Source organism: Agaricus bisporus, assembly GCF_000300575.1.
Source record: "Agaricus bisporus var. bisporus H97 unplaced genomic scaffold AGABI2scaffold_8, whole genome shotgun sequence".
Lineage (NCBI taxonomy): Eukaryota > Fungi > Basidiomycota > Agaricomycetes > Agaricales > Agaricaceae > Agaricus > Agaricus bisporus.
The window spans coordinates 1-25,897 of NW_006267371.1; the positions used below are offsets into that span (position 1 = coordinate 1).

The following is a 25,897-nucleotide window of genomic DNA, read 5'->3' on the forward strand; positions in this document are numbered from 1 at the left end:
TCATACGCCTCTTATGCAACCGCGTGCAGCTGGGGACGGGGATTTTTCTTATTTTTTAGTTACTCTGTAATTAAGTCGTCTAGTTTATTACCTTGCGAGTGCTCTAATCCGTTTAGACGGACATTGCAATACATCTTCGCGGTAAGCCTTAATATATCCGACACTGGATTAACAACATACTAACCACGTGTGTACCCCTAACCCCTAACCGCTAACGGACCTAACCGTGTTTCTCACGCTCTGGGTTCTCAGGTTGGGAAGGGGTGTTTTTCCCACAGGTCACGTGTCGGCGCCAACTCGCTATATTAAGGTGCGCGCTTATCTATGTCATATGATAAGATAACTATCTTTAGAATTCACGCGTTCTGTCTTCCCTGGGAAGACAGCGCACCTCGTGCCGGAGCCAGGTGAGTTCTATCTATTCCGGTCCTTCATCCACTCTTTATATTGGTAGTTATTTTCGTATTGTACCTCGTTCTTTGGAAACGAGGCGAGTAGTCTGATCGACTTGTCAGATGCTCGATGTCCGAGGTCTTGGCCCTTATGACGTATGGCACCTGACGAGTCTTTAAAGACGAAAGGGCAGGCTTGGAGGTCCCCCCTCCCAGCCCTTGTGCCCCGTCGTCGAAACTACTCGCTTCGCTCGTAGTTTCTCCTCCGCCCCTAACCCCCCGATATGCTGGACTAAAGCCCATGCCAATGACCCAGGTAATGATAAAGCGGATGAACTAGCTAAGTTAGGTACTACAAAAGCACCCCCGCTTTGGGTCCCGGATAATTTCTCAGGACGGATATCCGGCCTAAAGCTACACACACTATCTCAGTCAATAGCTTACCATGCGATCCTTCACGAAAAACCAATAGCGGAATTAATTAAAGTAAATGATAACCTCGAAAGAATACAACACGACATGACACAACACGTACTAAAACTACACCCACCCACCGTAGACAATATCTGGAAAAACTTGAAACAAACCAAAAACGTCTATAGAACCCAAAGAGAATTTCTCTTTAAGATCATAAAAAATATTCACCGAGTAGGCTCCTACTGGTCACACATCCCTGGATGCGAGGAACGAGCCATATGCCAAACCTGTAATACAACCGACTCAATGGAACACATCCTAACGCAATGCGAAACACCTGGCCAGAAAGAAATATGGAATGAAATCGCGAAGATCTGGAGGTTACGCCACAACACATGGCAAAAACCCACCTTCGGAGAGATAATGGGTTGCGCATCTGCCAGGATCACAAATAACGACGGAAAGACAAACATAGGACTAACAAGACTATATCAAATTCTCATTTCGGAGGCAGCATACAAGATCTGGTCTATAAGATGTAAACGAGTCATCGGTGACGACAACAACAGAGAGAAATGGCCAAGAAACGAGCACATAGTCGCAAACATATATAACCAAATCAACCTAAGGTTGAGAATAGACTGCCTACACACGAACGAGAGTAAGTTCGGAAAAAAAGCAATTAGCATCGACAAAGTTAAAGCGACTTGGAAAGACACCCTCAAAGACGAAATATTTCTCCCAGATAACTGGGCTTATAGCCCCGGGGTTTTAGTGGGTATACGACAATCGGAGCCCCACACTGCCTAGACACAACTAAGCGTGCGTAACGCATTTCCCCGGGGGGTGAAGATACTACCTCAGAGGCCGACAGAGGCCGATAGCGGTCCTAACGTGCTGACCTTGTCTGCGACGTTAGGCCCATGCTCCACCAAAAAAAAAAAAAAAAAAAAAAAAAAAAAAAAAAAGAATCTGTTTTGTACTTTCGTTCAAATTCATTGGCTTCACGACTGATTTATTCGTTCTGAAATTTCTGCGAGCACTGGATAGTACAAAGGAGTATAGTATGCCTGAATATAAAGACATTTAGTTCAGCTTTTAGCGAGATGTTTGACAAATTGTTCTACTCACCACTTACTACAACAATTCGTTCACCGTCGGCCCAAATTCGACCGTGCTGCCTCAAAACTCCGGAAACATCCACCTGCCACCTCTGCCTCCTTTCCTACGAAGTTTGAAGTCCATGGGCGGCGAAGTTGTTGAGAAATTTCCTTACGAGACTTGCTATGTTCTCGTTGGTTTCCAAGTTGGACATGGCACAGCCACGAGCATTCCGGGGCTATCAACTTTCCGAGTATGCTTGTGAACCCTTGAGTAGGTCTTTGACAAGGTCTTTGACAGTGTAATAATACGCGCTTTTGGTACTTCGACAACAATATTGATCTTACCACCCTCCGGGGTTGACTTAGTCTCTAACATAGCCCGACCGAACATGGGATACGCTTCGGTTTGCCAATGTAATTTATCCCTCATAGTAAACAACTTCACGCCCGCTACCCTAAACTCGGTATATGAATCTGCTTTGACATAAAAACAATGAACACGGTCGCCTACCTGTGTACCAATAACTCTTTGTTCATCCATCATGACCCCCGAATATATAAAGCTAGGTGCCGGGCCAGCAGTACGCGCGTTCTCTGAGATGAGCCGGCAAATGGTGACGTGGCTATATTCTCTCAATACAATGTATGTTTAGTACCGTTGTCTTGGCTGATCTCTCATACAGTACTGTATTCAACTCCATCAACGTCAAATCTCTACTTGTATTAGGCTCGCGAGATTTTCTCGCTACCCTCCCATGGTTCCCTCCCATTTTCATAGTGGCCTGTAGCCTGTATCTGTGTCTCCTTAACCTTAATATGATCTATGCGGCAGCAGGGAAACGCAGTGGAGGGCCGGTGCCAGTGCCCCCGAGAAGTTACCCTCAGTAAAAACGAGTTTGCATGTGTTTGACATGTAATTGACATGTAATTGACATGCGATCAACAAAAAGCGCATGTCCTGCACAAGATTCTTGCATAGATGTCGGTCCCTCGCATGGTTTGCGCATACTCTTGCAATTCCATCAAAAAGTAATGAAGGCGTGAGAAAAGTATCCTCAAGCCCTCGAGTTTCCTCGTTCGAAGAAGGCTCAAGGAACCACTTTCCCACGGCCTCAAGCAACTTTGTGGCCATCGAACGTGTTGGTGTACGGCGCCAGTGGACTATAATCTCTAGATAACTTGGGCACAGTCGGTAACTTTGCTTTTCTTTGTTTTTACTTTTGAACCAGGATTTATTATGCGACGCTCGAACACAAGCTGTGGTACACTATCGCTAGAGTAGACGAAAGAAGAATGATAGGTGGGGTTGGACCTGGGCTTCTATGGATACCATGAAGAAGGTAGAGCAAAAATAATCCTTTTGGATGCGACATCTCTTCATTTCCAGGCATGCATGGCGATCTCGAGGAAGTGAGGGTCGTCAATTGCATGCTAAATTGCTAATCGCATGTAATTCGCACGTAAATGACATCCTCTGAGCGAAAATCTTGCCAAAATGCGATTTACATGTCAATTGCATGTCAAACACATGCAAACTCGTTTTTACTGAGAGTTACCCTACTATCATTCTTTCATCTGCTTGATCACGTCAGCAGTATTGGTGGTCGCGCATGCCGAGCCGCGTCGTATTATCCTCGATTCCTCTCATCCTCGTTTTCGTAAGTAGTATCTACTGCGCAGGTAAGGTCAAGGAACTCTCTCGGGGCAATTATATCGCGTTCCTTGCGATATCGCCGCTTGGTTCAGTATCCGAGGGCTCGGAACTCTCGATCCTCCCACTCGCCCATCTCTATCCATCTCTATCGCGGGTTAATATTTTCCTTTTCCAGAAGTCCTTTTCAAGAGTCCGACCTCAACGCGAAATTTCGAAACCTTGGCAGCGAGATGTTACACTGGTGACATTACTTAGGGGCAAATGGGTATAGAGTAAATTGGCGAAGACAGCGTGGAACATCGATTCCTCACCTGTGGTTATTTGCCGAACGTCCACGAATCCATCCGCTGTAGGGAAACGTAGTATTTACATGGTGCCGTAGTACTGGTGTGGTCCTAGCTTCAACTTAGAGATTTGCCGAACGTACACGAAATCGATACCAGCTGGGGGAAACATATCAATATCGTCGCGGCACCAGCTTCGACAAACGTCCACAAATCCATCGGCTGCAGCGAGAAAAACGTGGTTAAAGCGTATATATATTGAACAAGTTTCTTCGATGTCGACTAAAGCTAGTTTCAAGTTCAAGACATGCCGCAAACCTACACTCACACCTTCGACACCCCTCTTTACAAGGGCTCTATCACCATAAATATAGGGTAGGTGTCGTTGAGACATCCGTCTGGGTAGCTCTCCTTACATGCCCACAGGTTATTCATTGATGGCAAGTGGGTAGACCCAGTTGACGGCGGTGACCGCATTGAGTGAGTGCGAAGGCCTTCAACTTTCTACTTGGGTACTAATTTTCGTGACCATCTTCAGTGTCGTCGATCCTTGTATGCGCAGTAAATACTTCGAGTTTCTTTTCTGATCCATTGGCACAGGCACCGGCAAGGTCATTACGTCTGTCGCTGGAGGAACATCAAAAGATGTTGATATCGCTGTAGCTGCCGCTGAAAAGGTTCGTTTCTTTTTACCACCTAATAAATCACAGCAAATTGATTATCTTAACAGGCCTACAAGACCTCATGGGGTTTGAAGGTGCCCGGGTCCGAACGCGGAAAATTGCTAGCCAAATTGGCGGATTTAGTTGAACAACATGGCGACGAACTAGCAGCGCTGGAGGCCTTGAACGTTGGTCAGTACGATATCTTGTCTGTTGGTTGGCCAACACTGATGCCTGTATATTCAGGGAAACCCTTTCACATGGCAAAGATGGTTGATATTATGACCATAACAGTACAGTCATTGAGATATTATGCTGGTTGGGCAGATAAGATCCAAGGCAAGACAATCGAGGTTAGTTCTATTCGAGTTGGTTGAGTTTTGCAGGCTGACTTGGGCAGACGAACGAGAATAAGATGGCCTACACGCGGCATGAGCCGTACGGTGTTGTTGTACGTATCGCGTCTCTGGAACTGTGGTTGGATATCACTAACCTCGTTGCCTAATAGGGTGCAATTACGCCCTGGAATATCCCCATCGTAAGTAACTTTTGAGCTGAATTTCTTAATGTCCCTGACATTTACAGGCCGCTGCAGCCTTGAAAATTGCGCCCCTGTTGGCCACTGGGAATGTCGCAGTTCTTAAGGTAGGCTTTCAAACAGTGATACGAACCGATAAGTGAGTTTCTAATTGGTGAACATTTAGCCCTCTGAAGTCACTCCACTCACCGCCCTGTACTTCGCGGACCTCGTCAACAAGGCTGGCTTCCCTCCCGGTACAGTGAACATTATCAATGGTTATGGTGAGAACTTGTATGGGAGTTTACGGAAGACTTATTGACTACGGAGATCAGGCAGCACTGTCGGAGACGCAATCTCAAGGCATCCATCAATCAGGGCCATCGGGTTCACAGGAAGCATTTTGACAGGGCGCAAGATCCTCAAAGCCTCGGCCGAGTCAAATTTGAAAAAGGTCGCCCTGGAGCTTGGTGGGAAAAGTCCTACCATCGTTTTCGATGATGCCGAGCTTGATCAAGCTATCAAGTGGGCAAGCGGGGGGATTTTGTGCGTCTATTCTTTTGCAGAGGAATGTCTACGCTAACACGGCCATCCGTTCGGTAGCTCCAACATGGGTATGTAGTAAATATTTATTGCATGGAACACGTTTTAACAATCATTGAACAGGTCAGGGGTGTGTCGCAGGATCACGTATCTACGTGCAAGAGGGAATCTACGAACAGTTTTTGCAAGGGTTCAAGAAGTCAGCCGAGGTTTTGACCGATGCTACGGGAGGTCCATTTGAGCCGGGAGCTCAACATGGACCTCAAGTTTCGAGTCTTCAATTCGAGGTAAGGCAAAAACGTAACAAAACTGAAACAGCTGGCTCATAAATATCATAGCGTGTTATGGGATATATCAATTCCGGGAAGACTGAGGGTGCAAATGTCCTTATTGGAGGCGAAAGACAAGGAGATACCGGCTACTTTATTAAGCCAACGATCTTTACTGAGGCCAAGGCGGATATGAAAATCATGCAGGAGGAAATTTTTGGACCTGTTTGCTCTGTCGTCAAGTTCAAGACCGAAGAAGGTAAGCGTTTCATTTCTTGCAGGGCTAGCACTGGTAGTAATGCCCCTTCTTGCCAGAGGTCACTGAATGGGCAAACAGCACAACGTACGGGCTCAGTGCCAATGTCCTGACTACGAACGTTGCACGCTCTATCAGGATGGCGAACAACCTTGAAGCCGGGTCTGTCTGGGTGAGTTTATGTCTAAGTCATGATGTCGAGAATGAGATTTTCATGTCATTTAGGTTAATTCTGGGCCGGTTGTTGACATGGCCGTTCCTTTCGGTGGGTTTAAGCAGTCGGGCAATAGCAAGGAATTTGGCCAGTATGCTCTTGATGCGTGCGTAGCTGGCGCCATTTGCTATTTGATATTAAGAAGCTGATGGAACTTTTCGTAGATACACCCAGGTTAAGGCCATCCATATTAACATTGGTCAGCGACTGTAAAGATCCTTGCATGTGCAGTATTTTGAAATATTGATGAATTTGAATATGCCAATTGTTTTACGAGCCCTTTCCCCGAGTCAATCCCGGCTGATTGATTAAAAATATGAGAATGACAACACAGCTGTGTAAGATTTGTTGTTCGAATAACGTGTTGAAATGTTCAAGATGCATTAACTTATAACGATTGCTGCATAGGTCAAGGTGAGCGCGGGACCTTTACCACATCCCGATCTTTCCCTTGTTGTAACTAATAACAATTGCCGCATTAGGTCGGACCTCCCCGCTTCCCGCTCTTTCCATTCCTACTACATTTACGCGCAAGACCTCCCCGCTTCCCGCTCCTTCCATTAAGACGAGCGCCCATTCACTGTCAGAACCTCTCAGAACTCTCGATCTCCCATTTAGATCCAGTTGACGGCGGAGACTGCATTGAACGATTCCTTCAATCTACTTGGGTACTAATTTTCTTGACCATCTCCACTGTGTTGTTTCCGATCATCTAACTTCAATCGAAAGTTCCTTTCGACCATAGCAGCGAAAGAAGTAGTTCAGCAGAAGCTCTTGAATGATGCCAGGGATGATGTCACAGTGTATGTGCTAGTCAACTCCACGTCACTCGAGTAGCTCGTCCATTCACTAACTGACTTCGACATGTTACTAGGAGAGGTCGATATTGTCATACTACGAGAAATCTGAAGCGCGTAAAGAATATTTTCTGTCCCGGGTGTTCAAAGTCTCACTGGTCAACGTCACGGTATTCCCCGTGGAAAATATATCTTCCGACGACGACTTGGATGCTCTTATATGAAGTTCTGCAAGAGTATACCTTCACGATGTCGGGACAATGTCAATGTCTCCACGAGGTGCGAGCAGGCGATCAAAATTTTCATGTCAAAGGCGTCGGGTTGAAAGTTGAGTTGGTGCGTCTAGGATTGTAGGCCCTATCAATCAGGGTGAGGACCTCATGCTCAAGACATCCTTATCTAGCCATCGGCTCCAAGCGGACACACAGAAGCACCAGTACATGGATCTGTCGAGCTCAGCTTCAAGTCAGCAACCTTGTCCTGAGTTAGTTTGTATTGAGTTCGGGACTCCGATTCACGTAAAACTTCCACATTTGTCCGGCGATCATAAAGTATCGTTACTTCAGAAGTGAGTTTCGCGTTGGTGCCCTGGTGCCCTTTAAGTTTCTAAGATATTCGGCTTCCTTCTCGAGCTCTTCTTTAATGACACACACACACTCTCCCCGTTTGTCCTCTGCATCCAGGTACCTTCTGTCACCTGTAATTCATCGTACTAGTCTTCAATATATATATATAGAAATGTTTCAAGCCTGCCGAGAGTCGGTTGGCTTGTGATGTGGAAGGCGTATCCAAGGCTCTGAGCAGAACTTCGTAAGTAGAGGACAGCGTCCGTTGAGAATGAGCACTTTGTAGGTCTGCGTACTATTCCTCTTGGAGAGTATAGAATTGTGCCCAAAGAGACTTGAATTCGGCTTCTATGCGTATCTAATAAGCACAACTGTCGAAAAAATGAAGCCACAATGTAATCTCAAATAACATTTAACCTTTTCAGCGGCTCGTTCTTCCTGTTCACTCTCGCGGGCTTCACGTTTCTCTGTTTCCCTGTCAGCAAAATGCCTTCTGTTGTGCTCCAGTCGTTCTATTTGAACCTCTTTCTCGCGCAGTTTCGTCTCAATATCGACGCGCGATGTCTGTGCTTGGAATAATTGACGTTCGAGCAATGCATGAGGTACGGCATTTGTAAACGTGGTTGAAGTGGAAGCGTGCTGGAAGCAGGCTGTCGAGGGAAGCTTGTACCAGAAGCTTATGAAGTGCTCGTAACAGATGGTGAAATGATGTTGTTGATCGAATTATGTATTGGGGGCGGAGATTGAGACGGGGAGATGTATTTGGTTGTGGGGAAGGTGTCGAAAAAGGTGAAGGAGGCAGGGAAGGTTGAGGTCCTTGTAGAATATTCCTGTGATCTTGAGCTGGGACAAGGCATGACATAACTCGTCGTTAATTTAATACCCTTCGATACTCTCGGCCCAGTCAGAGGTGTAACGCCCGCAAAGCCAGGCAACGCGACCTATACACGTGTGGCGCGGGTGGAGCAGATTTTGGAGGGGCAAAGTGGAATAGAGGCAAATTCGGCGTTATCGGGGTAGATTTCGGAGGCCATTCAATCGTTTGGCTGATTGGTCGGCGATTGAGAAGGAGAAGTTATACCTATAATCGAGAAGGTGGTGGGGCAATGGACGATGATGGTGTAGTGTGAATAGGTGAAGTGGAAGGTAGTGAAGATGGTTTTGATGCAGTCTTGGTCTAGGGAACGGTAAGGATGTTCAGAAAGTTATGAGGGGCTTCAACTTCATCAGGGACAGGGACGACTGTATTGATAACGGTGGTGGCACTGGACGCCGCTCAGCGACCGCTTACTTGGCCTTGGGTCTTTCGATATGAAGAGATCACATTCAGTCATCAACAATTTGACAACATATTCCACTCACCAGCGACCCAGTCGTTTCGCTCATTGTGAGCTTGATTTAACCACATTGCCTCAGGGTTTCACCAAAACCCACATATAGCCCTACAGCGCTGTCCTGTAAAGTTTGAAGTCAATCGGCGCAGCGGCTGAGAGGTTTGACGCTGCATACCTGTGATGTATAGGTCAGAATAGCACAGCTGAGCCGTTAGTATTGTCTTCTGATTTCCTCGCGAGTTCTTGTCTTTGCCCCCGAAATCGAGGAGCTCATATACTACATCGGAAGGTAACAAGCACTGAGTTTGAAGAGACACAAATGAACGTTGATCAGGACACGTGTAAATTGATACGACTCACCTAGTCTCAGAGAAGTGAGGCTTAGGATCCATTCCTTATCGATGTCCTTGAGATTTGCAATACACATGCGGATAGCATAGCTGAGCTGCCACCTGAAATCTCGAATGCGCACTCAAGACATGTGATGATTTGGGAAAAATGAAAGTTGACATATTGAAGGGTGGAGCGCTGGTGGGCACTTGATTGAGTGCCACGAGGATGCTGTTCGACGTTGATGTGATGGGAATATTGATGGGAATTCAATTGTTGGCCTTTCTCGCCCAACATCAGTACTTGGTCAGTACCATTAGGATCGCTGAGTCATTTGATTCCTCAGCCACTAAATCGACGTCAACTTGATGACTATTGCTTATTTTTCAGTTCTTCCACCCTGAGAGGCGGCATTCCACATCGTATAAAAATGAGTCCAGCGGAGGCTTAACTTAGTACAACTGCCAATTTGTATACTCAGCATTCAGCCTCTTCTTTTCGACATGTCTTCTGCGTCTATTCAAGACGGATTGCTGAATCTTTTCCCTGTGCCGAAACCATTCAGCTCCGTCGACTTGCCAGCCTCGATCCCTTCTCCTGGAGTTTCCCCAGAAAGTACTGCGGCTCTGCGAGAGGCCTTGCAAGATGACTACAAACGCTGGCATTGTTTTATTAACGACCAAGGCTACCACAAGTATGATCCGTATAATATCAACTTGTCGGGTTTAATATTGATTCCTCCATCCGAAGCCACGCCATACATGGTATTCTTGCGTTGTGGCACCTTGGCGCGGATGCCGACACCATCAAAGCATCCTACGCCAAGACGAGCTCGTATCAACGCCCGACGTTTGCTTCCCCGGTACCGATTACTAGGGATAATTGGACCGACTATCTTGGTGATGAAAAGTAAGCAACTCACCGCTTTGCCATTTTGTCACCGTGATAATAAGATGTGCTCACAGATACTACGATGGCTATCTCATGTTCTTTACTGATGAACTAGCAGTCAAAGGACCCAGTGCTATTCTCGAAGACTACGTCTTCTCTAGCGCCGCCAACTATCCTGAGGGTGACAAGAAGGTACAGATGTTGAATCGTTTCATGGATGGCGTCCTTCATCCCATAATTCAATGTGGTCAAGGATATGAATTCGGTATTCCTGGAGTGATTGCCGAAGGTATTATTCTTGCTCTCCTGCGAGTGCTGTTTAAATTTACGTTGTTGCAACCCTAGGACTTGCCCAGGCAGCTGTGCACCCAGGAGATTCGGACCTTGTCATACCTGCCTCTTGGTGGAAGGTATCTAAGAGCAAGGCGCACAATTCTACCTCTAGCCCGTTGAGCATACTCTCTCGCATCCTTGGTGATCCAGAAATGAACTGGAAGGAACGCATTGGAGACGAGCTTATGTACAGGGCGGTTCTGCAGAGACACAGTTCTCGGATCCTAAAGCACTTCAATGCCTGGCAATATAACAAGGAAGACTTACCAAGAGTACTAGAGGAGATCGTTTGGGTCGTAACTCTCATGTATGCCGTCGCTGGTTATCCGAAAAAAGATACCGATGCGTTCAATGCCGACTTCATTTGGTGAGTGGCTTGTGGATCGTTAATGCCGGCTAGCTGGAAGCTGAATCCCATTGCAGCGTGCATTTCGTCAACTCTTCCTTGTTTTTACCCAGCATTGCGGCCCACCTAAAACCTACTTCTCAGGAACTTCTTTTCAGGAGTTATCTTACCGTCGTTTCCGGATGGTTCATTGCTCGCGGGAAACCAGATATCGACATCAAGGCCTTCTTTGCCGATAACAAAACAGTCAAATCTTTGATTACTACCACACCTACTCACAGTGAAGGGCCCTCATATGCGCTCCCAGACTCTTCGAAAGCATCGCCAAACCCTTGGACTGAGATTATCCACTCGGCTATCTTACACCCCGATGAACACGTTCGCAAGTTCCAGCGTACGATGATGCAATTTGCACAAACCTATGGTACACGCGAGGCTGGGTATTTCAAAAATGTCGAATTGAAAGACGCGGATAAACTTGACGGAACTCTGTTTGTTCGTGCCGCTAATCTATCTGCTTTGAGGTTAAAGGAGCCTCCCACGATCATCGAAATATGCGGGAAAAAGTACGACATGTATTGGGACCTACGTGGATTCTTCCAAAAGTAGAGAGGAATGGGCGAAGGTGATCCCATAAACTCCGCTTATTCTTTTGTATGCCGGTACCTCCTATGTCCATGATGTATGTTCTCCTAGTGTGATTAAATTTGATGTGTTTCGCGGTAGAAAAAGTGGTGTCGTCGAAAATGCCGGAAATATACTGCACCTTGGTTTCCAAAGAACCCTCGGACGGTTCGACTTGATAAACCCGCCAGTGTTCTGGTTTTCCCTGTCCGTTAATGGCTAGCAGTTGTCGGCCGGCTAGTGCTTTCGGCCGGCTAGTGCTTGGATCGCGGTGTCAATGAAAGCCTGATTGGGTAAGAAGGTACTATAGTTAGTGAGAAATGCGTCCACGGGCATTCTAGCAACTCGACCCTCATCTTTTCGCGAATATGCTCACGGGCGTCGATTTGTTGTTGCCAGGTTCGAAACTAGATATGTCAGCATCGAGCATGCACCTGCCACTAAAGTTGTTGCAAAGAAGATTTCCATGATCTAGAGGGCAATGCGCGTACGTTTAGTTTCCATAAAGGTCCATGGCGCTGTTGGTCTCTAACGGGGTTGAAATGAAAACCGATTACGATGATGTTAAAACAGTCATGAGAATGCAACTGATGGCAAAGGGAGGTGGGGGAGATGTTGCTGAGTGGTCGCCGGGTTAGCAATTGTAATGATGTTTACCGGAAGTAATTATCTAAGCACAAAAAACATTACGATTACGAGTTGAAGCTACGATAAAGAGACACAAGTGATCCATGCCTGAAGAATTATAAAAGCATTAAGATTGAAATGGAGCTCGGAGCGTCATCCCCCAGTCTGGCGTGCACCTCCTTCGGGTTCTCTAGCAAAGGCTATGGCGCCCCTCGACTCCGGAAATTACGGGTAGGGAGGATTGTGAAGCCTTCGAAAAGTCCTGAAACCGATCCTTCGCAACCTTCCTCGGCTTTGTTTCTTCCTACTTCACACACATTAGATGATCGATGTGCTCGTCGCGTTACATGATTGGGCACGAATTACCTAGCCTTTGAGCTGCAGCCCAGATTGATAACCACGAGCCGCTGGCTGGTGTGGAGAAAACGTTGCTTGATATCGAAGATCAAAGTCGAGGAATTCCACGTACGGCTGGCCAGATGCTAGAATTTTAACCCGGCTTCGGTCGTCTCCCTTGTAGTAAGCAATAATACGTGCATGAATGACTCCTGCGGGAAAAAAGAAGCTATATTCGTGGTGAAGCGGAGCAGACCTTGACACTCCGATCAAGGCGATTATGTCGATATGTCAGAGTTGAGACCGTAACTGTGGAAGGCGGTCCATGGCCGAAATGAAGATGACTAGAGCGGTTGATTATGGGAGATCCCCCGTGCTGAATGAGATGTTAAGAAGACAGACGCATACGGTTTCCATTGGGCCGGGCGACAAGTGGGCAGATTCGGTGGAGACAAAATGTAGAGCACAAGTGTCAAAATCTATTGTCATGTCGAGGTGCCCATACTTGTAATAATACTGAGCTGAGGTGGCATTTGTGTGGAATTTCGTTCCCTGTTCAAAGCTGGGTAACATCCCTCGATGGACAGGTGTAATAGCCTGTCATTGGGAGTCGAGCCTGAACGTTGAACGGTCGAAACACGTTTCCGCATAGATATTCCGAGACATTGTTGAGGCAGCAAATGGAGATAACAGGAAATATGCAATGAGAATATGGTCATAAGTATTTCAAGTAAAGTACATACATAGAATAGGCGGAATACGGCGAAGGGCAAAGATGAAGCAAAACCTCAGGTGAACCAAGGATGCCTGATGACATTCTGTATGCGAAGCCTCTCCTCTGGGATATACTTCAACATCTTCTCCAAAAGGTTCTCCAACAACCCGACTTCTTCCTCAAGCAGTCGCACCCAGGGCTTTTCAATCATTGGGCCTTCGTGTTCAGACGGCGGATCGTCCCGCTCACCTACCTCAAGTAACTTCGCCCTGATAGAGCTTCTGTACGCTTGCAGAAGCACACCGGCGTCTTCTTGATCCTGCTCGTTCTTTGACTGCCCGTCCTCCTCAAACCATAGAGCGCGCTGTTCGAAGGTAGCCCACCAGGGATCAGGTAGTCGCCCCAACGTCTCAACTATCTGTCTGAGAATATCGAACGGTTGTCCGCTACGGGTTTGTTCAATATCTGTCTCGGGGGCGCCCAAATGGGCGTATACTTCGGCATCCGACCATTTAATGGCATGGGGCAGCAGGCGAAATAGGATGTTCGATGTAGTCAGGTCTGGATAGGATCATTCGTCAGCAACTGACATCGTTGAAAATGAAGTAGAAGGTTGCCTGCCTCCATGGACCACGCCAGTGTAGTGCATGTGGTGGATCATCATCGTTGTTTGTTGCGCGACCTTCCTAACCAAGTCTGCACGTAATCATCGACTACCTGCAGTTCTCGCGGGTGACTCAGACATGGCAAGGATACTGGGGCCAGTAAGAGGGAATATGAGGAATAGATGGGAACCGTTTGGGCCTTGTACGAAGATATGATGGAAGACGACAGAGTCGGAAGGAGGGAGAGACTTTCGAATTTTTGGGAGATAGCCGGTTCGGGGATCTCGCTCGGGGCCTTCGAGGAGGAAACGTCGGCGCGCATTGCCTTGAGGGCGACGAGCGTACTCCGTTCCCCCCCTTCCCGTTGGTCGCGCGCTAGCCAAACAGTAGAGGAGCCTCCAAATCCGAGTTTATGAAGAATCCTGAAACGCCCATGGTCAAAGGTGTCATCAACATATATTGGGTGGTAACCGCCGGGTTGGTAATCTTCGATATTCTCGATTGCATCAACGTGCGACGGAATGTAACGACTCGAGCCGCCATCATGAAAGTACGGCGCAAAACTGGAGCGGAGAAGTGGGTGGGAGAATGAAGCTGTTTTCCTCCAAGTCGAAGGAGAGCAAGCATTCGAAAACTTGGAGAAGAACTAGAGTTCGGATCGCCCAAATGGCGAATTGGCGTTTCGCCACGTCATAGAGTGACGGGAAGTAAGCACATTTCCCAGTGCCGAAGTGACCGATTGATTAATGAGCTCAAGTTCTCACGGCCACTGGTGTTGACGTTGAACATTCCCAGCGCTCACGGACAAGAATATGACAGGCCACCAACAGGAACTCGCGAAAAGTATGGATCCATTAGGATATTCAACAATTTCTGAGACGCAATCTTGCTGGTCTTGAGGCACTGGGATCATGTTCCAATAACGCGTACGTGACTAATAAATTTCGAATTTGTCAAAGCTCTCGATATCACTTAGGTTGATTGGAATACTGAAGTGAAGGATTATTAGACTGTTTGTTAGCTTTCACTCCCGGGATGCTAAGTTTGTTTCAAGGTAACTATGATCGTCCCTGTAGTGAAATGTGGTTCATGTTCAAAAGTCTAAAACATCATCCGAGCACACACCCACGAGGCCACCATCACATTGTATTCAGACTGAGCTCCATAGGAAATGACCATGATGCGAGCCTTGACAATGTCAATGTTCGTCGGAGGGGTTTCAAAAATAGTGCGATCCATGGCCTTCAAGTTGCCCTCGCCCGGATCAGCGTATTCCACATCACCATCTACCCCAAAAGGATTGGATGGACGAATAATCAGTAAAACCATAGAGGCAAGGTTGGGCTACGTCACTTCTCCAGCATCAAAAAATTCCAAGCACCATTACCACGATTCAATTCCTTAGCGGTGAGAAGCTCGATTCGTCCGACCCAACAAACTGCTACTGCATAGTGGGCCCCAACGACGCCTTGGAAGCCTGTACCACACTAGCTATATGGCGTGGAACAAAGGATGGCAATGGGGGGCGGCGTTGGTATGACGATGAAACAAAGCTTGGAATTGGCGTCGGATTCGACCCGCGAGCGAGAACCAGGTGGACGAGTGTGTTTGTGGGGTTTGAAGAAGTCTCGAAATCGTGATCGGAAGATGCCTAAAGAGGGGGAAAGGGACCGCTACCACCAATCCCTCAGTCAGAATCAAGCGATCACCTCGCAGTTCGTATCTTATCTCTTATCGTGGATATCATGTCTGACCTATGCCGTGTAGTGATCTAAGAAGGCGGTAGTGGTTGTAGGGGGAAGAAGTGAATGCTTCGAGCCGCTTCATCAATGACAGCCAGCAAAGTTCATCTTTGTCCTAAGAGCCCTTGTCCGATAGCCAGGCGCTGAACTAGCGCTCTTTGATTACCCCTTACTGCCGGCTTGAATTGGATCTTTTGTAAGATATTATTCCACGCTTTACCGCTGTCTTTATCTGTGAGGATTCTGTTGCGATGCTGTTCATATGCTCCAATTTAAGTTTGTGAGATTATGCGGTATGATTGTCTGAGAGCGATCTTATCGGGCTACCGTAACGAGGGTCCACCGATCTCGTGCGTATAACTTGGGTCAGTTTCTTCTCTCGAATCTCAGACTATAACCAATCATACCATAACGGAATGCGTTACAGCTGCCAGCAGCGGGCACTCGCATGTGGTGAGAAGCTTCACTTTGCCCACGGTTGCATCGCTTTACAGTCAGTCACTTGAGGAGCCTATAATTATGATACGTTGACAAACATCTGTCTATCAGTGCCCTTCGATAGCATTCTAATCATTGAACACTATGAATGAAGCCCATAGGTCATAGTATCGCATTGGCACGAGCAGCGTAAGGCATCCAAGCTCGCGGTTACAGAAGATGATTTTACTTTATTACGCTGTGCGTGGCCTTGCAGCTTTGATCTATCTACTTCCTGGTCTCTTATTCTGCGACGACAATTGTCATCTTCTCATCTCACCGAGCGGATCCGTACGATGTCCACATGGTGGAGGTTAAAAGTGGCTGAAGCTCAGATGCATCTGGCAGTAGGTGTAACGCATCAGTCATTAAAGTCAGGTGTACACGCCAAAGCTGATAACGGCCCATCAGGGAAACGATAAATTTGGATGTTAATTTACCGAACAAGATCAAGTAGAAGGCTGTCAGGGACCACGCCCCCAACTTTGGATCGCCCATATACGCAGGCGCAACATCATAAATACACTGGCAGGAAATGATTGACTCCGAGTTCCCTTCTCCTACCGCCTATCATGTCGTCTGCGGAGGAAAAATTCCCCATTACTGCCGCTCAACTCGCTGGCAACTTTTGCGAGACTCTGGTATATGGGATGTACCTTGTGACCTGCTGCTTCTGTGCACGTACCCTTTTGGTCACCAGTAGCGGCCCGCGGGAGGGGCGCCTGCTCCGCCTGCGCGAAATTCGCTGGATGATGGCAATTATTGCGCTGGCCTTGTTCTGCATATGCACTTTTGACGTCGCGATTGGCCTGCTGCATAATTTCAATGCCTTTATTCGAGCGCCGAACGCCAAGGAAGAATTTCTTAACATCAAAGACTGGATAAATCTTGCTCGAGTATGTAGTTTTCTCCCTATCCTTCGACAGTATTCTCAACAGATCGGGTAGTCTGTGAATCAGCTCGTCGCCATGCTCCTGGGCGATTTCGTTTTGGTAGGCCCTGCAGTCGACTATGCATAGAAATCAGCACGAAATAATGATTATCAGATTTATCGATGTTGGATAGTCTACGGACGTCGCTGGCTGGTCATCGTACCTTCCGTCATCTTGTACCTTGGCGGAATTGCTATGGCGGCCAAACTGATGCACGTTGAAGCGGACCCAGACACAGAGCAGGACATATCTCTGAATTCTCCACAAATTCGTCCTTGGTGGTTGTCCTTTTTCGCCATCACAGCCTTTCAGAATTCGCTCACAACGAGTGAGTAATTTGAACGAGCGAGTATAAACGAAATCCATACTTATTCTTATAGGTGTCTTGATCTACCGCATCTGGCGTGTGGATTCGCAAAGTTCAAAATACCTGTCTCACGATGGTTCGATTGTGAGCCCGTTTCGTCCGCTGCCCAAGGTCATACGGGTGGTTGCCGAGTCAGGAGCGGCGTATACACTGTTGGTGATCATCACGTTCATCGTCAGTGTATCTCAAAACCATGCATTGTACCCCATGTCGGACATGGTAAGGCATTCGGCTAGGAAGCTATAAAAAAAACCTGATGAAATACTTAGACGCTTCAAGCGACCGGAGTCGCATTCAATGTGATCCTTATTCGTGCTTCTGCAAGACGAGACCGACAGTTTACAGCATTTGATCAGAGTGAGAGGGGACAGACGGTCGCCGGGGACGAACGTACGGCGGGAAGCACGACGATTGGATCTATGAATCTGTCGCACCACCGTCATGGACACCGATTGAGTGGGGCGACCCCGATAGACGAGGAGATGGACGATGTGGAGATGGGTGTCAAGTCGATCAGGTCGCCCATGGACAAACCTTCAGAAACGGAAATTTATCCGGGGGGCATTACGGTTACGAAAGTTGTCCACACTTCGTGACGAGTCTGTCGTATGATATGAAACTTTGTATGTATGTATGTATGTTATTCTACTATTCGGCTTTGCTGAAGCCTATCTATCTACTGTATTTCACGGAAACGGAAGGAATTGACAATCGTCAGCGTGGTGACAGCGTGGTTGATTGATAGTCGTCTTTTGATTGACAGATGAATTGAATGCGACATCTGATGAAGCACGAATGAGCGCACGTTTTAATATAGAGGAGGAAAGAAATCAGCACGGATGCCCCGCATTAACTGTCAAGATGAAGTTTAATTGATAGATAGATACTTGGGATTTTCTGGGATTTAGCCTGTCTGAGTGTGGGTGTGGTGCCTGGATGATAAAGTAGCAAAGTGTTTTCAAGAAGCTGATGATGTCAGAGGACGAGGAATGTTGCTGAAGCCAGGTTGGGCTATGTACTGCGGCGTAGCTTTGCACAAACTTGACCCGCTCTGAGCGTGAAGGCAGTGAAAGGGATGGTGATGCCCACACTTGTCGAGACAAGTTATTTATTATTCAGCGCAAAAAAGCTTGCCAACCACTGACTGGGTAATGATATATATTCACAGCATCTACTGAAACATATGTGTTGAAACGACGAGTGTTAACTGAGTGTTAAAGACCCTTGTGGAGTGTGGTAATCCAAGATGGCTGTGCGAGTGACTGATAAAGCCCAGCTGATCGTTTGTACACGTTGCATGATGAGTGCGCCCCCCGTCCCCCCTCGCCCGTTCGAACACCCAGGTCTTCCTCCGCCAGTGCCGCCAGTGCCACCCGATCTTCGTGAACAAGAGACGCGGTTCAGCACGCCGAGCCCGTACGAGTTCCCACAGTTCACTCCACCGCTTGCTGCGCCCCGTCCCCATCGATTTGACCCGTCCAACGTAAGCTTTATAAACGCGCTAATATTCTTGTCATCCTCATCTCTACCACCAGGTCGGACCCATGGCAGGCACTTTTGACCACCAACCTGGCTTTATTGTTCCACCCCCTCCTCCTCCCCAACAACAATTCCAGAACAGAGCTGACTGGTCCCCTTGGGCTCCTCCCAATGTTGCCAACTTGCACCCGCCCCATCTTCCCCGTCCTCCCTCTCGCCAGACTTCTATCCCCCAGCCCCTCTCCAGGCCACAGTCCGCCGCCACTCCTCCCGTTCCCACCCCTCCTTCCCTCACCGCTCCTCTTCCAACCATCGCAAACTTGCAGGGTGCTCTCCATGCCGTCCAGCTCTCGACACATGATCCCTTCCTCAAAATCGCGTGGTGTAGGGATGTCTTTGCTCTCGTAGATCGCTCGCAGCAAAACCCCAGTCCCACCACTGATCCTCCTCTCGGTCCCGTCACGATCACAGATCCTACTCTCCACCGTCTTGCACACGTTGCTGTTCCCCTTATTCTCCAGATGGCCAGCTCAACTCAGACTCCTCTTCCTCAGTATGCCGCCGAGGCTATATATTGGCGCGCCGTCTTTGCCACTTCCGGTGCCTATCCCGAATTCATCACCGTCAACCCTCGTGTGGCCTTCAGAGACTTTGAAACTGCGGCTCGTGGCGGCTATGCCGCTGCGTGGTTCAGGCTCGGCCGTGACTATGAAAATTTCAAGGACACCAATCGTGCCAAGGAGTGCTTTGAACGCGGCGCTAAACAGGGTATCGAGAGCTGTGCTTACGTATGTATTCATTCGTTCTCTTGTTACCTGATCGCTCTGATCGCTTCTTCCAGCGAATGGGGATGGCGCACCTGCTTGGGCAACTTGATCTCCCTGTCGACCCTCACCTTGCAATTCCTCTCCTCAGCCGAGCGGCAACTTTGGCGACCACCACCGTCCCTCAGCCTGCCTACGTTTATGCTCTGCTTCTCCTTAACGAATTTCCGCAAACTTCTGTCCCGCCTTCCACCTTTATACCTTTTATACCACAGGGTTCTTCTCCCCTCTTCGAGGCCCGTAAACATCTAGAACGCGCCGCCTACCTTCACTTTGCCCCTGCACAATACAAACTCGGTCATGCTTATGAATATGCTCAGCCTCCCTTTCCCTTTGATCCCCTCCTCAGCGTCCAGTACTATAGTCTTGCAAGCCAGCAGGGCGAAGTAGAAGCCGACATGGCCCTCAGTAAATGGTTTTTGTGTGGAAGTGGCGAAAATGATGGCAGCACTGGTTTCGAAAAAGATGAAACCCTCGCTCTCACTTTTGCCGAAAAGGCTGCCCGGAAGTGTCTTCCATCTGCCGAGTTTGCCATGGGTTACTATGCCGAGGTGGGTGTTGGTCGCCCCAAGGACATCCAAAACGCCATCAAGTGGTATACCATCGCCAGAGAGCACGGAAATACAGATGCGACCGATCGACTCAATGCGCTATCCCAGCCCTCACCGCAGGCGCTCTCCAGGCAGGAACATAACACTATCACGGACGACAAGCTTATTCGAAAACGGACCATGGCAAAGGAACGATCCGACGCACTTCCCCATGACTATCCACCTCCCAACTCTCAGAATGGTCACCTTTCTGCTCCGGGACCTAGTGGAAGGGCCGTCGTTGATGGTATCCGTAGAGAGAACAACCCTGCTGGGCCTCCTCGTCGTATGAGTCCACCACGTCAACCGCAACCACCGCTTCAACAGCAACCGCCGCCTCATCAACAACCACCGCTTCCGCAACAACCACCGTTTCAACAGCAACAACAACACCAGCAACGACCTCGATATCAATCACGGCCGCAACAGCCTCAGCAGGCGTCGGCACGGCCCGGTTATTCCTTGACTGATTCCCCTGTCCCTGCGCATGCCCATGCCCCTCCTCCTGCTAGCCCTCCTGCTATTAGCGGGAGCCCTGCCGGTCGACCACAGAGTCAGAGGCCAGCAGTAGCGGACGCTGCGCCAGCAGGACCTAAAAAGCCTGGACCGGCTACGTTTGCAGAGATGGGTATTCAAGGTGCTAAAGCCCGAGACGAACAATGCGTCATTATGTGAAATTCATGAACGATAAATATCTAGACTTTTGCTTCCCCTGTTTTTTTTGCCATACCCATATGCCCCGTTTATATGAGATTTTATAGTTTTTTTTTACACTTGGTTCTGCATTAATTGTTACCATTTTGTGCTTCGTGTGATGAATCATTGAATGTCAGGTTGGGGACAGCGAAGATTGATTTCATTTACTGAACTGTAATGCTCTTGACATATTCTTTGGAAAGCGGCCTTTGAACGCGTCGATTTCAACTGCCTGGTAGTTGTTATTGCTTCTCTTGAGACAGCGTGAGGTTTTGTTTTCGAAGTCTGATTTCGAGGATTGATTCATGTCAAGAAAGGTGTAAAAATAGTATTTGTAAGGCAATTTCTTATCTAAATCTATACAGTATGTTCTCATTCAATGCAGAACGTCAGGAAATTTCGGCCCAGAAGGTGCTAAACGATGTATGGTTACGGGGTCGAAGTCTCGGGTAACCAAGCTGGCAGTGAAACAAAATGGGTTTATCTGCGGGTTATGACGGATTCGACTTTAACTTGAGTAGGTACAGTATGTATTGTTTTGACGTCCGAACACGCCACCTCGAGGATGTAATACGTCCGTCCACATTCGACTTAACACCGACTTGATCAACTAACGCAGGATAAGCGTATATGAGTTAGGTTCGCCATCAACTGCTGATGCCCCGTACAGACTATGCCCATCGGGGATGCCGTACAACGGCGAGCTAGTACATTTAAGAAGGTGCGGGAAAAATCAAGTTTTATAAAACGCCCCAACGTTCTTGTTTCTTCAGAGTTTCCATCCGCTCTGCCTCCGCACTCTCTTGACCATTCCACTCTTTTAATCTTTTGATTTAGATGTCTCATCTGCTCGTTTCTCCTCTTGGAGGAGGCGTTCAACCTCGTCTTGAAATAAACAACTTTGTAAAGAATGACCGCCAATTCTCTCTTTACGTTCAAGCTCTCGGTGATTCCATTCTCTTTTTTTCATTTTTATTTTGTTCAAAACTGACGCTGGCGGTTGTAGACCGGATGTACGCCACCCCTCAGAATGAAACTGCGTCTTACTTTCAAGTAGCTGGAGTGCATGGATACCCACTCATCCCTTTCAATGATGCAGTCGGTCCAACCGAGTTCAGTCCTTTTGACCAATGGACTGGGTATTGCACTCACGGCTCAACTCTTTTTCCAACTTGGCATCGTCCTTATGTTTTGATTCTCGAAGTGAGTTTACTGGTCTGTCGTTAAGAGGGAACATCAGGGTTGATGAATTTTTTTTTTTTGTCTTTCCTGTTTTAGCAAATTTTGAGTGGACACGCTCAACAAATCGCCGATACTTACACTGTCAATAAATCCGAGTGGAAAAAGGCGGCAACCGAATTCCGTCATCCGTATTGGGATTGGGCATCTAATAGCGTTCCTCCTCCGGAAGTCATCTCCCTACCCAAAGTCACTATCACGACTCCGAATGGCCAAAAGACGAGCGTCGCCAACCCACTGATGAGGTATACTTTCAACCCTGTCAACGACGGCGGTTTCTATGGGCCGTATAATCAGTGGGATACTACTTTGAGACAACCCGACTCGACGGGTGTGAACGCAAAGGATAACGTTAATAGGCTTACAAGGTATGATTTAGCTGCCCTGTTCTCCTTGCCTTTCAAATGGGTCTGATAACAGTCGAATAGCGTTTTGAAAAATGCTCAAGCCAGTCTTACACGGGCTACTTACGACATGTTCAACCGCGTCACGACTTGGCCTCATTTCAGTAGCCATACTCCTGCGTCTGGAGGAAGTACCAGTAATAGTATCGAGGCAATTCATGACAATATCCACGTCCTCGTCGGTGGTAACGGCCATATGAGTGATCCTTCTGTCGCCGGTTAGTAAACTCGCTTGTAGCTTATCAAGGGTTCAATTGACAACCATGCTTGTTAGCCTTTGATCCTATCTTCTTCTTGCATCATGCGAACGTTGATCGACTGATTGCTTTATGGTCGGCTATTCGTTACGATGTGTGGACTTCCCCGGGCGACGCTCAATTTGGTACATATACTTTGAGATATAAGCAGAGTGTTGACGAGTCGACCGGTGAGTGTGAAACAGGCGACGTTGACTCGGGTTACTGAATAAGCGGTCTATGCAGACCTTGCTCCGTGGTGGAAGACTCAAAATGAATACTGGAAATCCAATGAACTGAGGAGCACCGAGTCGTTGGGATACACTTACCCCGAGTTTGTTGGTTTGGATATGTACAACAAAGACGCGGTAAACAAGACCATTTCCCGAAAGGTAGCACAGCTTTATGGACCACAAAGAGGAGGGCAAAGGTCGCTCGTAGAGGATTTATCAAACTCCCATGCTCGTCGTAGTCAACGCCTCGCGAAGCGCTCCCGCCTTGGTCAACTCTTGAAAGGGTTATTCTCGGATTGGTCTGCTCAAATCAAATTCAACCGCCATGAAGTCGGCCAGAGCTTCTCGGTTTGTCTTTTCCTGGGCAATGTTCCTGAAGACCCGAGGGAGTGGTTGGTTAGCCCCAACTTGGTTGGCGCTCGTCATGCGTTCGTCCGTTCGGTCAAGACCGACCATGTAGCCGAGGAAATAGGTTTCATTCCGATTAACCAGTGGATTGCCGAGCACACGGGTTTACCTTCGTTTGCAGTAGACCTTGTAAAACCACTCTTGGCACAAGGTTTACAGTGGCGCGTGCTCTTGGTGAGTTGTAGCCTTTTAATCTTGGAAGTGTTGCTGATGATGTCTGATTGAAGGCGGATGGAACCCCTGCTGAGCTCGATTCACTGGAAGTGACTATATTGGAGGTCCCATCCGAGCTGACCGACGATGAGCCTAATCCCCGCTCCAGGCCGCCCAGGTACCACAAGGATATTACGCACGGAAAGCGTGGTGGTTGCCGCGAGGCTTGATAGGTGTCATTCATTGGACATTGGACTTGTTGCTAGAAGTATATAGATAAAGTTAGCGTACATGGTTTAATTGATTTACCTGTTTGAGACCATGAGCGTGATTGTGACCACCTATGCGTGGGAACATGTGATAAAGACCCGGACTTGGATCTTGCAGCCAACTCGACCTGCGCGCTTTATGTTCTGCTGCTCAATTTCGCTGAACTCCACGCTATCATGTCCGCAGGATTCCGCATTTCCCCTGCGCTTTGGGACAAAGTCCACCATTTCGCCTCCTTTCCCCAGACTGGAGGTACGTCTCTGCCATTCACACTCGACCCCTTCCTCACCCAATTCTGTGCAGTATCTCTCCAGCAGATGGTCTTGTTCGGCAGAAACCCATGTCAGGGGACTCTGTTAAAGGCTAGCCAGTTCCTCGCAGGTGCAAAGACTACTCTATCCCATATATCATTCTGCTCACACGACCCCATGTATTGACTCAGAGGAGCTCCCAGTACGCCTCGCTCACCGCGTCAAGGAGCTAGACGAGCTACCTCATGACCTCAGCCGCATGCCATCTATCAAGAAAGTCAAGAACTGGTACGCTCAGTCTTTCGAGGTCTGCGAGTCCCTTTTCCAATTCTCTCCGATTATGACTCATCCTTCACCTCAGGAACTCATCAATTTCTCCGCCATCCAACTTTCGCCCGACGTCCGCCAGGCCCTGGCGATGCCCCGATCAGGAGAGGCTACCCTCCCAGAATCGATACCTAACCCGACATTCGAGCCCTCGGGTGAATTCCTGCACACTCATTCCTTGGAAACAACTTTCTCTTCTGGAAATACCACGGGAAATGGGAATGGTTTCAACAAGCTCAGGTTGCGGGTCCCCATGGAACGGAGGTAAGTCCCGACTTTTCGCGCATCTAGTCCGAAATGTCGTCATTAACCCTTTTGGGAAGGTACTACGCGAGTACCAATCAGTCCAAATGGCCTCCCGAGGTTCAGGACTACAATCAGCGGTTTACCAAACTCCTCGAACACATCAAGACCCGTCATGATCCGACAGTGACAACGGTCGCTCAGGGTGTTCTAGAATGGAAACACTCACAGAATGCCCGTCACATCGGGCATGACATTCAGGCTTGGTTGGATCGATTCTATCTCTCACGGATCGGCATCCGTTTTCTAATTGGCCAACGTACGTCATTCACTACCAGTGATGGGAGCATCTCACATTCTTCAAAAGACGTCGCTTTGAATAATCAGCAGCCACACGAAGACTATGTTGGTATCATCTGCACCAAAGCCGTACGTCTTTCCTTTGGCTGGCTCGTTATCAAAGACTCAACTCTTGCCCGCAGAATGTCCACGATATTGTCCAAGAAGCCATCGAGAATGCTCGATTCGTGTGCGAAGAACACTACGCCATGTTCAAGGGACCACCCGTACAACTTATCTGTCCTAAAAACTTGAATTTCCCCTATGTTCCAGGCCATCTGTCTCACATTGTCTTTGAACTCCTCAAAAACTCTTTACGTGCCGTGGTCGAGCGTTACGGGGTAGATAAGGAAGATTTCCCGCCTATCAAAGTCGTCGTTGTGGAAGGCAAGGAAGACATCACCATCAAGATCTCCGACGAGGGGGGTGGCATTCCTCGCAGTGCCATTCCCCTTATTTGGACGTATATGTACACCACCATGGAAGGTCAACGCATTGATCAAGATTTTCAAGCTAGTGATTTTAAAGCTCCCATGGCCGGATTCGGTTATGGTCTCCCGTTGTCAAGATTGGTGTGTTTTCACATTACTACTCACTCCGCTATCCGCTTATTGATACTATTCCAGTATGCTCGTTATTTCGGAGGGGATCTCCGGTTGATTGCTATGGATGGGTTTGGTACTGATGTGTATATTCATTTGAATCGGCTGTCAAGCAGTCGAGAACCTCTTCCTTGATTTCAATATAATTCCAATCTTAGAATTCACATGCAAACAACCTTGTACATAATCTCACTCACGAAGCAAGAGACAAAATGACTCGTATATTTTTATCAGTACCCTATATCAGTATGTGCGCTAACGGAAGAGAAA

General features: G+C 47.9%; 9 protein-coding genes across 9 annotated transcripts; 7 read left to right on the plus strand and 2 right to left on the minus strand.

Annotated features, from left to right (window-relative positions):
* Positions 1 to 1,115: 1,115 nt before the first annotated feature.
* On the plus strand, positions 1,116 to 1,619 carry AGABI2DRAFT_73401 (hypothetical protein; the record flags this gene model as incomplete). The annotated part of the gene is made up of 1 exon (XM_006462956.1): positions 1,116 to 1,619. One exon carries the CDS (start codon positions 1,116 to 1,118, stop codon positions 1,617 to 1,619), a length of 504 nt encoding a protein of 167 aa, XP_006463019.1.
* A 1,173-nt stretch (positions 1,620 to 2,792) lies between these two features.
* AGABI2DRAFT_194049 (hypothetical protein) lies at positions 2,793 to 3,161 on the minus strand (the record flags this gene model as incomplete). The annotated part of the gene is made up of 1 exon (XM_006462957.1): positions 2,793 to 3,161. A coding segment is annotated over exon 1 (252 nt), but the record flags the coding sequence as incomplete, so codon positions are not given.
* Positions 3,162 to 4,157: 996 nt separating this feature from the next.
* Positions 4,158 to 6,524, plus strand: AGABI2DRAFT_73468 (hypothetical protein; the record flags this gene model as incomplete). Its single annotated transcript, XM_006462958.1, has 17 exons — positions 4,158 to 4,225; positions 4,277 to 4,330; positions 4,389 to 4,402; positions 4,451 to 4,527; positions 4,581 to 4,704; positions 4,759 to 4,865; positions 4,913 to 4,963; positions 5,021 to 5,054; positions 5,108 to 5,157; positions 5,217 to 5,313; positions 5,365 to 5,575; positions 5,633 to 5,643; positions 5,696 to 5,859; positions 5,911 to 6,106; positions 6,157 to 6,269; positions 6,323 to 6,417; positions 6,476 to 6,524. 17 exons carry the CDS (start codon positions 4,158 to 4,160, stop codon positions 6,522 to 6,524), a joined length of 1,515 nt encoding a protein of 504 aa, XP_006463021.1.
* Positions 6,525 to 9,841: 3,317 nt separating this feature from the next.
* On the plus strand, positions 9,842 to 11,517 carry AGABI2DRAFT_152366 (hypothetical protein; the record flags this gene model as incomplete). The annotated part of the gene is made up of 6 exons (XM_006462959.1): positions 9,842 to 10,032; positions 10,089 to 10,247; positions 10,304 to 10,518; positions 10,575 to 10,929; positions 10,986 to 11,188; positions 11,216 to 11,517. The coding sequence occupies 6 exons, from the start codon at positions 9,842 to 9,844 to the stop codon at positions 11,515 to 11,517; spliced, it is 1,425 nt and encodes a 474-aa protein (XP_006463022.1).
* A 1,766-nt stretch (positions 11,518 to 13,283) lies between these two features.
* On the minus strand, positions 13,284 to 15,144 carry AGABI2DRAFT_119833 (hypothetical protein; the record flags this gene model as incomplete). The annotated part of the gene is made up of 4 exons (XM_006462960.1): positions 13,284 to 13,771; positions 13,842 to 13,896; positions 13,967 to 14,461; positions 14,941 to 15,144. The coding sequence occupies 4 exons, from the start codon at positions 15,142 to 15,144 to the stop codon at positions 13,284 to 13,286; spliced, it is 1,242 nt and encodes a 413-aa protein (XP_006463023.1).
* A 1,450-nt stretch (positions 15,145 to 16,594) lies between these two features.
* AGABI2DRAFT_179566 (hypothetical protein) lies at positions 16,595 to 17,934 on the plus strand. The gene is made up of 5 exons (XM_006462961.1): positions 16,595 to 16,930; positions 16,982 to 17,026; positions 17,081 to 17,294; positions 17,347 to 17,552; positions 17,603 to 17,934. Exons 1-5 carry the CDS (start codon positions 16,607 to 16,609, stop codon positions 17,927 to 17,929), a joined length of 1,116 nt encoding a protein of 371 aa, XP_006463024.1. The 5' UTR covers positions 16,595 to 16,606; the 3' UTR covers positions 17,930 to 17,934.
* A 400-nt stretch (positions 17,935 to 18,334) lies between these two features.
* AGABI2DRAFT_194054 (hypothetical protein) lies at positions 18,335 to 21,026 on the plus strand. The gene is made up of 4 exons (XM_006462962.1): positions 18,335 to 18,423; positions 18,479 to 18,816; positions 18,869 to 19,600; positions 19,654 to 21,026. The coding sequence occupies exons 2-4, from the start codon at positions 18,580 to 18,582 to the stop codon at positions 20,899 to 20,901; spliced, it is 2,217 nt and encodes a 738-aa protein (XP_006463025.1). The 5' UTR covers positions 18,335 to 18,423; positions 18,479 to 18,579; the 3' UTR covers positions 20,902 to 21,026.
* A 649-nt stretch (positions 21,027 to 21,675) lies between these two features.
* Positions 21,676 to 23,916, plus strand: AGABI2DRAFT_194055 (polyphenol oxidase). The gene is made up of 7 exons (XM_006462963.1): positions 21,676 to 21,868; positions 21,929 to 22,125; positions 22,201 to 22,529; positions 22,590 to 22,783; positions 22,840 to 22,992; positions 23,048 to 23,616; positions 23,670 to 23,916. Exons 1-7 carry the CDS (start codon positions 21,760 to 21,762, stop codon positions 23,823 to 23,825), a joined length of 1,707 nt encoding a protein of 568 aa, XP_006463026.1. The 5' UTR covers positions 21,676 to 21,759; the 3' UTR covers positions 23,826 to 23,916.
* A 52-nt stretch (positions 23,917 to 23,968) lies between these two features.
* AGABI2DRAFT_179568 (mitochondrial pyruvate dehydrogenase) lies at positions 23,969 to 25,853 on the plus strand. Its single transcript, XM_006462964.1, has 8 exons — positions 23,969 to 24,117; positions 24,169 to 24,246; positions 24,308 to 24,423; positions 24,478 to 24,707; positions 24,767 to 25,005; positions 25,054 to 25,115; positions 25,169 to 25,597; positions 25,652 to 25,853. The coding sequence occupies exons 1-8, from the start codon at positions 24,042 to 24,044 to the stop codon at positions 25,760 to 25,762; spliced, it is 1,341 nt and encodes a 446-aa protein (XP_006463027.1). The 5' UTR covers positions 23,969 to 24,041; the 3' UTR covers positions 25,763 to 25,853.
* The last annotated feature ends 44 nt before the right edge of the window (positions 25,854 to 25,897 follow it).

Bases quoted from the DNA above. Each gene is read 5' to 3' on its own strand.
- AGABI2DRAFT_194054 (XM_006462962.1), top strand. From the start codon at position 18,580: ATGGCTGTGCGAGTGACTGATAAAGCCCAGCTGATCGTTTGTACACGT. The intron at 18,817-18,868 runs GTAAGCTTTATA...CTCTACCACCAG, and splicing joins ATCGATTTGACCCGTCCAAC to GTCGGACCCATGGCAGGCAC. The intron at 19,601-19,653 runs GTATGTATTCAT...CGCTTCTTCCAG, and splicing joins GTATCGAGAGCTGTGCTTAC to CGAATGGGGATGGCGCACCT.
- AGABI2DRAFT_179566 (XM_006462961.1), top strand. From the start codon at position 16,607: ATGTCGTCTGCGGAGGAAAAATTCCCCATTACTGCCGCTCAACTCGCT. The intron at 17,295-17,346 runs GTGAGTAATTTG...TTATTCTTATAG, and splicing joins TCAGAATTCGCTCACAACGA to GTGTCTTGATCTACCGCATC. The intron at 17,553-17,602 runs GTAAGGCATTCG...TGAAATACTTAG, and splicing joins TGTACCCCATGTCGGACATG to ACGCTTCAAGCGACCGGAGT.
- AGABI2DRAFT_179568 (XM_006462964.1), top strand. From the start codon at position 24,042: ATGTCCGCAGGATTCCGCATTTCCCCTGCGCTTTGGGACAAAGTCCAC. The intron at 24,118-24,168 runs GTACGTCTCTGC...AATTCTGTGCAG, and splicing joins CTCCTTTCCCCAGACTGGAG to TATCTCTCCAGCAGATGGTC. The intron at 25,006-25,053 runs GTACGTCATTCA...ATTCTTCAAAAG, and splicing joins CCGTTTTCTAATTGGCCAAC to ACGTCGCTTTGAATAATCAG.
- AGABI2DRAFT_194055 (XM_006462963.1), top strand. From the start codon at position 21,760: ATGTCTCATCTGCTCGTTTCTCCTCTTGGAGGAGGCGTTCAACCTCGT. The intron at 22,784-22,839 runs GTTAGTAAACTC...CATGCTTGTTAG, and splicing joins GAGTGATCCTTCTGTCGCCG to CCTTTGATCCTATCTTCTTC. The intron at 22,993-23,047 runs GTGAGTGTGAAA...CGGTCTATGCAG, and splicing joins GAGTGTTGACGAGTCGACCG to ACCTTGCTCCGTGGTGGAAG.